The sequence below is a fragment of the Phyllobates terribilis genome, unplaced genomic scaffold (assembly GCF_046119375.1).
Source record: "Phyllobates terribilis strain yellow unplaced genomic scaffold, ASM4611937v1 Scaffold_7__3_contigs__length_470593459, whole genome shotgun sequence".
Classification (NCBI taxonomy): domain Eukaryota; kingdom Metazoa; phylum Chordata; class Amphibia; order Anura; family Dendrobatidae; genus Phyllobates; species Phyllobates terribilis.
In genome coordinates, this window is record NW_027362767.1 from 329,919,299 (window position 1) to 329,931,467 (window position 12,169).

Consider the following 12,169-nt stretch of genomic DNA (forward strand, 5'->3'; position numbering starts at 1 on the left):
CCCAGAACTTTTCTCTGAGTTACAAATTTTCCCATGCTCACAGTGTTGTTCAGCTGTGACAAGGGGTCCAGGGCCGCGACGGTGAGCACCGGCTGGGCAGCCTGGTGTTGTACTAGTGATACTACTGCATCTGCAAAACGCATCAGAAGAAATGCCCGTCACATAATAACCTTTTCTGATGCACTTTACAGAAGTAAAGCCTCATTTAGACATCCCTGCTGCACAGACATCTGAATGAGGCTTTACATAGGATTAGGTAGGTGGCTCTGCTCAGTCTATCATGTGCGAGCCAATTAACAGAATCTGCGCTGCCAGCCGTCCTGTGATATCGTCCACATGTCAGTATCACTTTGCAGTCACCAACAAAATGTCTCCGCACTGTGATCCTAAACTTCATCCTCCCTTCTCCTTTTGCAAACACCATGAAGGGGAGGGAAGCGGTGACATCAGACACATGTAAGCAGACCCCGTCCACATTTACTGCAGTCGTAATGCGAGCTAGAAGTACTCTAGGTTTTCATGGCATATTTCATTAGATGATCCCTCCTTAAAAATTTTTTTCATATTTTATGCCAAATGAAAACATTAATACTTTTTTTTTGATGACATATTCCTTTTAAGAGCAAAAAAAAAAAAAAGTTAGGAAAACAAATAGTGCACAGACCAGTTATCCAAGTAGTACACAGTAGTGCCGATTGTTGAGTCAAGGAAGGTAGTGGTTACTCAAGAGGTTAAGATAATAATTGTGTGTTTAGAGAACCTGATAGGAAGAAGCAGAAGAAGAGGGTTAAAAGCCACAATTTGTATTGTCTTTCCTAAAAAAAAACTTTTTGTAATTAACAAGTGAACACTTCCATTCTTAATGTATAATGTTTTATAATATGTCATTTTTAGATGTATTTATCACAACTAAGAAGCCACGTGTATCAAGTGTTAAGCCACGAAAACAACCAGGTACTAGAACTTTTTTTTTTTTTTGGGTGACTTTGGCCGCAATACAAGATTGTGCTATGTCACTATTACATCGCAGCAGAATGTAAGTGAATACGGTCATATTTCAACCCAGAAGGACTGCGATAAAAAAAGTTGGAACTAGTCAGAATTTTTTTTTATATATTCCTGTGGGTCACGAAGTAGCAGCTGCAAGCAGCGTGATCTTTGGCCTCGTGATCTGTGTTGTGGCCAAAGTCATCATGTAGCCTCAGCCTTAAAGGAACGTACGGTAATCTATTGTTTAAAACATACATGTAACAAATAATCCTGCTTTATTGTTTGTTTGTTTTTCCACAAACTACTATACGTATTAAAAAACAAAACAAAATTATTAATCTTGTAATTTTCACACTGCCTAATGGGGCTTTTTTAGACTCCTACTACCTATCCTTCCAGGAAGTGGTTTCAGCAGTCTCATTATCAGTGGTGGCAGGATTAGAATGATAAGAAACACCTCTATATACAGCTGATTGACGCAGGATCTACCAATCACAATAGGCAATGTCTCAACTCCCGCCCCCTTCACAATGATTTTTCCACACGCTCATTAGATTCTTCAGCACACACAGCCTGTGAAATAAGTATTAAACACATTCCCAATTTTTTAAAGTAGATATATTTCTAAAGGTGCTATTAACATGAAATTCTCACCAGATGTCTGTAAAAATCCATCCAATCCACAAAGGCAAAGAAATCAAATCATAGATGTCCTTAAATTAAGTAATGTGTGATAATGAGAAATGAAACAGGGAAGAAGTATTGAACACAAGAAGAAAGAGAGGTGCAAAAAGCCATGGAAAGTCATGACACTGGCTGAAATCTTGACACTGGCTGAAATCTATCAGTAATTAGAAAGCAATCCTGCCACTTAATGAAAAATATCAGCTGGTTCAACTGATGGCCTATAAAAAGGTGTCTCCCTTATTGTTGCAAAACATAGTGGTGGCATTGGTTACAGAAGAATTTCTAAAATACTGAAGGTTCCAGTGAGCACTATTGGGGCCATAATCTAGAAGGGGAAAGAACATCATTTTACCATAAACTGGCCACGACCAGGTGCTCCCCACAAGATTTCAGACAGAGGAGTGAAAAGAATTATCAGAAGAGTTGTCCAAGATCCAAGGACCACCTTTAGAGAGCTACAGAAAGACCTGGAATCAGCAGGTACAATTGTTTCAAAGAAAACTACAAGTAATGCACTCACCCTCCATGGCTTTTATGCATGCTCGCCACGCAAGACTCCATTGCTGAGCAAAAAGCATGTTCAAGCGTCTTGTAATGCAGCGACTTGCTGGCATTACGGTAATGGTCCAGGATGTGTTTTACCTGACCATGTACCTTCCCCCTCAGGTGACTGGTCACATGACTGTGACATAGCACAGGTCCTGCACGCACAGAATGTCTGTCTGATCACATGACTGTGACATCAGCAAGGTCCTGTCAGTATGTGTGTGTGTGTGCACGGGATGCATATATAAACCCTGCTGGATGGGAGACAGGTGTGTTCGGTGTGTTGGGCGTGAGGCCTGTTCCCTGTGTGTGTGGGACACCGTGATACCGTGAAGCCTGGCAGCCTGAATGGTCGAGCCTGGATCTTGTGTAGATGCCAGTGGCCTTGGAAGGCAGCGGCTTGGTGAAGAATCCAGAAATGCCAGACTGGATGGGTGTGAGTGAAACATTCCAGTAGCCTTAGACGGGACGACGGCTAGAGACCCCCACCTGGGAAAGCCTTAAAGCCACAGTGGTGGCGGATTAAATGGACTGCAGCAACTAAACCCGCAAAGGTAATACAGTTTGTTATATGGACACTTATATAGACATTGCTATAGTGTTACCTTGCTGAAGGCTGTAACTTGGGCCAATTGGGCCTGTCTGCTACTTGAGAGACTCCCGGATGTGAAGTGTGTAAACATGCCGGTGATATACTAAGAAGGACTGTGTGATATGCGGTTTATGATCAGATAATAAACTGCTGTATTGAGAAAATACCGGAAGGACATTGCACGTGTGCCTAATTTACCCGGTGGAGCGAGTATCCCCCATTATGATGACTAGTGCTGCCTTACATGTGGTGGAGAATGCGGGCAGCTGCAGTCTGGTTGCTAGGGGCAACTGCAGTCTGGTTGCTAGGGGCAACTGCAGTCTGGTTGCTAGGGGCAACTGATGTCCGGTTGCTAGGGGCAACGGCGCAGGACGACGAGTGTGGATAAAGCATCTTGCTGCAACTCGGCGGGGTTGCGAAGATTGTCGTCGCACTCAAATCCGGTTGTTTGCTGCAACTCGGCAGGGTTGCGAAGGTTGTCGTCGCACTCAAATCCGGTTTTGCTGTGGCTCGGCGGGGCCACGAAATTTTTCCGGGGAGAGCGGTGTGTGAATAGTGTCCTGAGGAAATGCAGGAGCAGATAAAAATGGCTGTGAAAGGAGCAGCAACTGAGTCTGAAGCTATTGAGCGATTAGAGCGATTAAAGTGCCTGTTAAAAGCGGAGCAGGTATTTGAGAAACGTCTACTGGACTTGAAACTGGACATGGTGCAGGAACCACAGGAACCGTGGGCACCGTATAGAATGGTGGCAGTGGACCATTCTATGAACTCTCCGGGGGCGCCAGTGTTGTCCCAGAGTGCCCGGGGAGGTGGTAAGAGCTGTTGTGAACTGAGTCCTAAGACTATTATTGATTTTTCTTGTAAAAATTTCCCTGCCGGTGTGGTTGTTTAAAAGGGGGCGGAGTCTAAAAAAGGGGCGGTTGTTCAAAACAGCGTGGAGGATAGAAAATCAAAAAAAATTACTGGTGGTGGGTTGGTACCTCCTAAAAATGACAATGTGACCATTGATAACGGGGTAGCTCCAGTAGAAGGGGGTGACGTCAAAGTGGGCGGTGACCTGTTAGTCCACAACACCATGGGGAGTGACACAGACCCCGTAGCTGACGGTGACACTACGAAAGTAGAAGGAGAGGTCAGTCAGGAGGGGCTAGACGAGGTGAGAAAGTCCCCCTCTCGTAGACGGCGCAAGGGCCACATAAAGGTTGCTCCTGTAGACTTGGCTGAAAATGAAAATAAAGAGAATGTAGTACTGTGTGCCTTTGCTTCAAGTGTGGATCCTCCATTAGAGGTAGAAGAGGAGGTGACGTTGCCAGTAGCAACCTCCGGTACGGTACCGAGTCAGAAGGATCTGACAGCCCTGAAAGAGGAGGCGGCCAGTCGTGACCAAGAGCTGGAGCCTATCGGCCAGCAGGGTCAGAGTGACGTGCAGCAATTATGTGAAAACCTGGGGAACGTGTCCTCAGACCAGTTGATCCCGGAGTCTGAACAGCAGAAAATACACCAGCTTATGAGGAACTGGTAGCGAGACGTGGAGCAAAGCCACGCGGAAATTAACCAGTGGAAGGAAATGTTCTACGGAATTAAGGAGGACCGCCGCAAAATCAAGGAGGAGGTTTTTCAATTAGAGATTGACAAAGCGGTGTGTGAAGATGAGTTATGCGAGGTGAAAGATCGCTTCTCCCTGGTACAGTTAGAGCTGTCTGCCCTCAAAGAGGCGCTGCAGCATGAAGTTGCTGGGCGTGAACAAGACCTAGAACGACTGCGCGAACAGTTCCACCAGGAACTGTGTGACTCCAAGAAGGAGTGCGATGAAAAGTTCGGTAAGGAACTGCAACAACGTAGGAGAGATTATGAGGATCTCCTCAAGGTTAAAGTAAAACTAGAGGAGGATAAGGCAGGTGCAGAGCACGTGCGCCAAGTGGTTGAGACCACCCTGCAGGACACCCGTGATGAAAATGGTGATCTCTGCAGGAAGACCCTAGGTCTGGAAGCTCAGGTGAAGGAGCTACAGATGTCCTGTGATACTCTCCAGAGGGCGGTGACGTGCCTTAAGGAAACTGTCAGCAAGATGGAAGCTGAGCGGAAAATGATGATGGAGTCTATTGGAGAAGCCACAGACCAGGGCCAGGAGTTGGTCACTGGAGATGGGAGGTATAAAGCAGATACCTCCTCGAGTGATGTGAGCTCGGATGATTCGGTGGATGTAGGAGCCGAGATCAAGGAGCTCAAGGAGTCGCTACAAACCCATTGGAAGCAGGAAGAGCTTCAGAGACGGGCCGCTGAGAGGCGAGTGGCGGAGCTAGAGGAAGAAGTTTCCGGGCTCAAAAGTCGCCTGACAAAGTATCACTCAGTGAACGAGGCCTTCTTGGAGAAGGAAAAGGGTGAGCACGTTGCACTCACTCCCTTATACCATGAGGAGGTGGACCTGAGGAGAGCTAAGAGAGTGTTAACCACAGATAAATATGAGATGGAAGTGGTCAAGACGGAAATTCGTGAAGTTGTAGCTGTGAGTCAGCTCCGGGAAAGCATACAGGGTGAAGAAGCTGGAGGTCAGTTGTCCCTGTAACCTGAGCTGGTTGATCGTATGGAAACCACTGGTGAGACCGAAACGTCTTGGTACAAGTGCCTCGTAGATGTGCCCGAGGATTTGAGGGAAGAATGCACCAGTGAGTCCGTGCATGAGGAGTTTAAGAAGGCCGTGGGAGCCTGTAAGGTGTACTTGACCTCCAGAAGCTAAACAGCTGGTGGTCCTGTCCACGACCGAAGTCACAGTGAAGAGGGTGGCTATCCTAAGTGACATGCACTGGCGATGTATTCACACGAAGCGGTTTCTCCGGTTGAAGACGGAACAAGCCGTTAGACAACTGGAGTTGATGAGGAAAGCTCACAGTATGCGTGAAGAGGTCATCCGGGTGCCTCATGTTCTGGTGAGAAAGCTCATTGGGAGAAATGGTCGAGCCATGCAGATGATGGTCAAGAAGTCTGGTGTGGTGAAAGTAAGCAGTCCACGTGATCGTCAGGACTGGATACCAGACGAAGACGGCATGGTATCATTCTCCGCTGTAGGAACAGAAGAAAGCCTGGGATATATGCGCATGCTGTTGGAGTACCGAGTGACCTACCTGCGAGAGGTAGAACAGTTGAATCTCGCTAGACTGCGAGTGGATAGACAGCATCATCTGAGTAACAGAAGATGGCAGCCGTCTAGAAATTATGAGACCAGACAGAGAAAGGGCCCCCTAAATAACAGAACAGCTATAGCTGGAGTTAGGGACCTTTCAAGATGTCCTGAGAGTAGTGGGCGTGGGTTTAGAGGTAGTGAGACCTCCAGCAACTCAGGTTTGAGCAGCCCATACAAACGACCCAATAGAGGATGAGACCTTACGGAGTCGAAGCGGACCTTGGATACCAGGGCATGTGAGTCACACCGCTGTATGACTGACCTCTGGGAGCGGGGGGAGACCTGACAAGGTTACGACTGACCGCTGGGAGCGGGGGAGACCTGATAAGGTTACAACTGACCGCTGGGAGCGGGGCAGCTCTGACAAGGTTACGACCCGGAAAGGTGACCTGACGAAGTCAGTGACAGTGACAAATGGTAGGTCCCTAAGGAATGGGCTAATGTCGTTGACTAATGTTCCAGGGGCTGAGTAGCACAATTGTAAAGTACATGGTCTCTATGTGAGCTGGGGGTTATAGTGCTTGTGTATATTATGTGTTCAACCCCACAAGTTTGAACAGAGGGGGGGGGGGGGGATATGTAATGCAGCGACTTGCTGGCATTACGGTAATGGTCCAGGATGTGTTTTACCTGACCATGTACCTTCCACCTCAGGTGACTGGTCACATGACTGTGACATAGCACAGGTCCTGCACGCACAGAATGTCTGTCTGATCACATGACTGTGACATCAGCAAGGTCCTGTCAGTATGTGTGTGTGTGTGTGCACGGGATGCATATATAAACCCTGCTGGATGGGAGACAGGTGTGTTCGGTATGAGGCCTGTTCTCTGTGTGTGTGGGACAACGTGATACCGTGAAGCCTGGCAGCCTGAATGGTCGAGCCTGGATCTTGTGTAGATGCCAGTGGCCTTGGAAGGCAGCGGCTTGGTGAAGAATCCGGAAAGGCGCAGACTGGATGGGTGTGAGTGAAACATTCCAGTAGCCTTAGATGGGACGACGGCTAGAGACCCCCACCTGGGAAAGCCTTAAAGCCACAGTGGTGGCAAATTAAATGGACTGCAGCAACTAAACCCGGCAAAGGTAATACAGTTTGTTATATGGACACTTATATAGACATTGCTATAGTGTTACCTTGCTGAAGGCTGTAACTTGGGCCAATTGGGCCTGTCTGCTACTTGAGAGACTCCCGGATGTGAAGTGTGTAAACATGCCGGTGATATACTAAGAAGGACTGTGTGATATGCGGTTTATGATCAGATAATAAACTGCTGTATTGAGAAAATACCGGAAGGACATTGCACGTGTGCCTAATTTACCCGGTGCAGCGAGTATCCCCCATTATGATGACTAGTGTTGCCTTACAGTGTTTAAAGTTTGCTCAACAACATTTAGGCAAACCTGTGAAATACTGGGAGAATATAGTCTGGTCAGATGAGACAAAAATTGAACTCTTTGGAGGTCAAAAGGCACTGCATATCCCCCCAAAAACACCATACTAACAGTGAAGTTTGGAAGTGGGAACATCATGGTGTGAGGCCGTTTTTCAGCATACGGCACTGGCAAACTTCATATGATTTAAGGAAGGATGAATGGACAAATGTACCGAGACATTCTTGAAAAAAATCTGCCATCTACCAGGATGATGAAGATGAAACGAGGGTGAACATTTCAGTAAGACAATGATCCCAAACACACAGCCAAGGAAACTCTCAATTGGTTTCAGAGAAAGAGAAAATAAAGCTGATAGAATGGCTGCTTGGAATGCACAAACCGTGAACCAAGGCAAAGTCAACTTAGTCCTAGACAAAATGGACAGAACATTTTCATGTCAATAGCACTTTTAGAAATATATTGGTGACCTGTTCAATACTTATTTCACCTGCTGTAAGTTGGGGAACTGTTCATTGCGGCTATGTACATCTGTTTCCTGAAACAGGAAGTTAGAGAAAATTGGGAAGATTTCTATTTATTTATTTATTTTTACCGTATTTTGCGGACTATAAGATGCACCAGACCATAAGACGCAACCCAAATTTTGAGGAGGAAAATAGGGAAAAAACATTTTCAATGTGTCAAATAGGGGTCTGTCTTAAAGTCCGAATTTTGCTTACTGGTGGGGGCGGCAGCGGTGAAGCGGGGTCACAGGAGGCAGTATCGCCGTTGCAGAAAGCCGGCGGCAGCAGGAGAGGGGCGATGCTGCGAGCCCTGGGCAGGGAGGCGGTGGTGTCCCCGGCAGTGCGAGGTAGGAGCCACTGATCTCCTGGTGGTGGGCTGAAAGAAAATGTCGGCAGTGCAGGCAGGAGCGGCGTCCCCGCTCAGCACATTGCTCTCCCGGTGGTGGGCTTCTGGAAAATGGGCTCCGGAATTGGTGCATGCGCAGATTGAGAGCTCGGCTCGTCATTGAGCTGAGACCTAAATCTTCGCATGCTCAGTTTCTGGGGGCCATTTTCCTGAAGCCTACTGCCGGGAGAGCAATGTGCTGAGCGGAGATGCCGCTCCTGCCTCGCACCTCCGACATTTTCTTGAAGCTCACCTCCGGGACACCCCCTCTTCCCAGCTTGTGCCCCGCAGTATCGCCCCACTCCTGCCGCCACTGGCTTCCTGCAGCGGCGACTCTGCCTCCTGTGACCCCGCTCTGCTGTACCCCCACCCCCCCGTAAGCTACATTCAGACTAGAAGACGCAACTCCATTTTCCTTCCAAATCTGGTTTTAACCAAAGCAGCGCCATACCTGTCCATGTATTGTAACTCAACTACACTGAAATAAATGGTGCTGATCTGCATTACCACAGCACAACATAGACAGATATATCGCTGTTTTGTAAGAAATCAAATCTTGTACAGTTCCTTTAATGTATAGAACTGTTTAGGTAAGGAAAAATGTGAGAAGACGGTGTAGCATTGATCCATCTTACAATGAATCCCCGAAATATGACTTTTTAGGTTCACTATTATTTGCTGGTTAATTTCTTCATGTATATTGATGGCGGCCAGTGATCTGTTTCTCCTCTTTATTCCCTGATAGTCTTAGATTTAAATGCACTTGCTGGCTGCTTCCAGTCACCACTAGAGGACGCCATCAGAATACGGGATTGCCATTATATTATTATCATAGTGCCAACTATTGTGCAGCGCTTTACCATACATAGGTCTTTTTTCAACCTATGTAACTATGTCCATCAAGTTCAACCTTCTTCCACCAATGGTACATTTTGTCTAATTTAACTATAACCCACAATGTTATGTGTATCGAGGAAATCATCCAACCCTTGTATAAAAGCTGTTAGTGTCGGCCATCACTACCCCTTGTTGTCGGTATTCCACAGTTCTACTGCTCTGACTGTAAAGAACCCTTTCCTGTTTAGGTGCCGGAATCGCCTTTCTTCCACCCGTAATGAGTGTCCCCTGGTCCTTAGTATGATCTTTAGAAGGAATAAGTCATGTGCTAGTCCTTTGTATTTACCACCCATATATTTGTACATGTAAATGAGATCTCCTCTGAGGCTTCTTTTTTCTAAGCTAAACAAGCCCAACTTTTCCAACCTCTCATCATATGAGAGGCCTCCATCCCTTGTAATAATCTAGTTGCCCACCTTTGAACTGACTCTAACTTCTGAATATCCTTTTTAAAATGTGGAGCCCAAAACTGGATCCCATATTCTAGATGTGGCCTCACCAGTGATTTATAAATGGGTAGCAATATGTTGGGATCACAGGATTTTATTTCTCTTTTTATACATCCTAAAATCTTGTTTGCTTTTGCGGCTGCTGCTTGACATTGAGTACTGCTGCTCAGCTTACTTGTAACCAGAATACCCAAGCCCTTCTCCTGTTCTGTAGTCCCGAGTATACTCCCATGCAATGTATATGTGGCAATAGGATTACTCCGTCCTAGGTGCATTACTCTACATTTATCTACATTAAACCTCATCTGCCAAGTGTTTGCCCATTCAGTCATCTTATCCAGGTCGTCCTGCAATATTGTAATATCAAGATCAGATGTTAATATCCAACATAGTTTGGTGTTGTCAGCAAGGACTGACACTATATAATAATATTACCACCTTTACAGGAAATCGTTTGGTGCCTAAAGCCTCCCATGTGGTTAAATAAACGTAGCTCGCAAACCATCATTTCTTGCTGATTGAGGAAAAAAAAAACCTTGGACTGGATCGGCCATGTTGGATAGTTTTTTTCCGACAGTTAATGCTCATCATTGGCTGAAAAAATCCAACCCTGCTCGAACAGCAAAAAAGAACAAATGTACATAAGTCATTGGTTGAAATCTGACTTTTCAGCCGACTTTCATCTAATGCCTTTGAGAAGATGGAAACTGTTAATCCTAAGAATAAAGGGGATTGATTTAGGCTGTGTGCCCACTATGCGTTTTTCAAGCGTTTTTGATGCGCAATTTCCGCAGCGTAAATGCTTTAAAAACGCTTGGTAATCCGTGATCCATGGTCCCCAATGAAAATCCGCATGTTCTGTGCACATGCTGCGGAATTTTCCGCAGCGGATTTTCCTTGCGGAAAAATCCGCAGCATGTCCATTATTTGTGCCTTTCCGCATGCGGATTTGAGGTCACAATGCATTTGAAAAACGCAAGTCAAATCCGCATGTAAAAATGCGTGTAAAATCCGCAAGCGTTTTTACTGCCAAGAACATGCAGAAACGCTGCGGAAATTTTCTGCTTCAATTCTGCATCGTGGGCACATAGCCTCAGCCTGCAGAGCAGCGCTCCCGAGCATCCGGCTGTGTCAGGAAAGGCTGCACAGCTCCATTTGCTTGAAAAAAATAAATAACTCAAAACAATCAGTGCTGCAGAATTGGCGGGCACCTGAGAAGTTTGATCATAAAATAATGGCAAATACTATTACTATACAATCAGTTTACGATCACTAACTGGCACCATTAATTAACTAATAGCTATATTTTGGGTATTACCTGTGCACTGTATAGGAGTACTATGTAGGCATTTTCTTATTGTGATTGGGGTAAACTGTAAACCTCCACACTGACTGACTGATGAGTGACATTAACAGCCTCGTTTGCGCTTTTTACACCTTTTTGTATTGTTTTTATTATATATGACTGATGCTTGCACTTGCATTAATGAGACCCATGAGATACATGTTGGAAAGATTGCCAGCCCTGCCCAAATTGGTGGGTTCAGGTCACTTTTTTCTTTACAGGGTTATTCCCATTTCTGCCTTTCGAGTCTCAAGTCGCCAAAACAACATAGTTCAGTTTGCTCCCCCATTTTCCATATCTCATGAATTTCTAAGGGAGTTAGGGGCTTGTTCACAAGTTACGCTTTTCCTTGCGTTTTTTTTTTCCACAGTGTATAGTATCAGCAAAGTGAATGAGATTTCTGAAATCTCATACACAAGCTCCTTATTTTTTTTTCTTGCTGATTTGAGCCATCAGGGCATTATTTTTTACTTCATACAGTGTATTTCAACCATTCAAATGAATGGGAAAGAAATCACAAGTAAAAATGCACATATTTTACCCAGTGTTTTTCCCTGCTGGAAATACTAGATGTGTGCACAAACAAGGAGTACGGAAAGTATTCAGACCTCTTTAAATTTTTCACTCTTTGTTTCATTGCAGCCATTTGGTAAATTCTAAAAAGTTCATTTTTTTCTCATTAAAGTACACTCTGCACCCCATCTTGACTGAAAAAAAACAGAAATGTAGAAATTTTTGCAAATTTATTAAAAAAGAAAAACTGAAATATCACATGGTCATAAGTATTCAGACCCTTTGCTCAGTATTGAGTAGAAGCCCCCTTTTGAGCTAGTACAGCCTTGAGTATTTTTGGGAATGATGCAACAAGTTTTTTACACCTGGATTTGGGGATCCTTTGCCATTCTTACTTGCAGATCCTCTCCAGTTCCTTCAGGTTGGATGGTGAACGTTGGTGAACAGCCATTTTCAGGTCTCTCCAGAGATGCTCAATTGTGTTTAGGTCAGGGCTCTGGCTGGGCTAGTCAAGAATGTTCACAGAGTTGTTCTGAAGCCACTCCTTTGTTATTTTAGCTGTGTGCTTAGGGTCATTGTTTTGTTGGAAGGTGAACCTTCGGCCAAGTCTGAGGTCCAGAGCACTCTGGAAGAGATTTTCATCCAGGATATCTCTGTACTTGGCCACATTCATATTTCCTACAATT

The 12,169-nt window shown here is 45.4% G+C and overlaps 1 protein-coding gene across 5 annotated transcripts in view; it reads left to right on the forward strand.

The window, feature by feature from the left end:
* Window positions 1-12,169, forward strand: part of CD99L2 (CD99 molecule like 2) — a 111,614-nt gene that overhangs the window by 62,831 nt on the left and 36,614 nt on the right. For 3 of the 5 annotated variants that reach the window (XM_073641206.1, XM_073641202.1, XM_073641203.1), the window contains exon 5: window positions 895-954. The exons of the other annotated variants lie outside the window; for them this stretch is intronic. In XM_073641206.1, coding sequence (XP_073497307.1) covers window positions 895-954 — 60 coding nt within the window. The remainder of the gene's footprint in view (window positions 1-894; window positions 955-12,169) is intronic. 5 annotated transcript variants of the gene reach the window in all.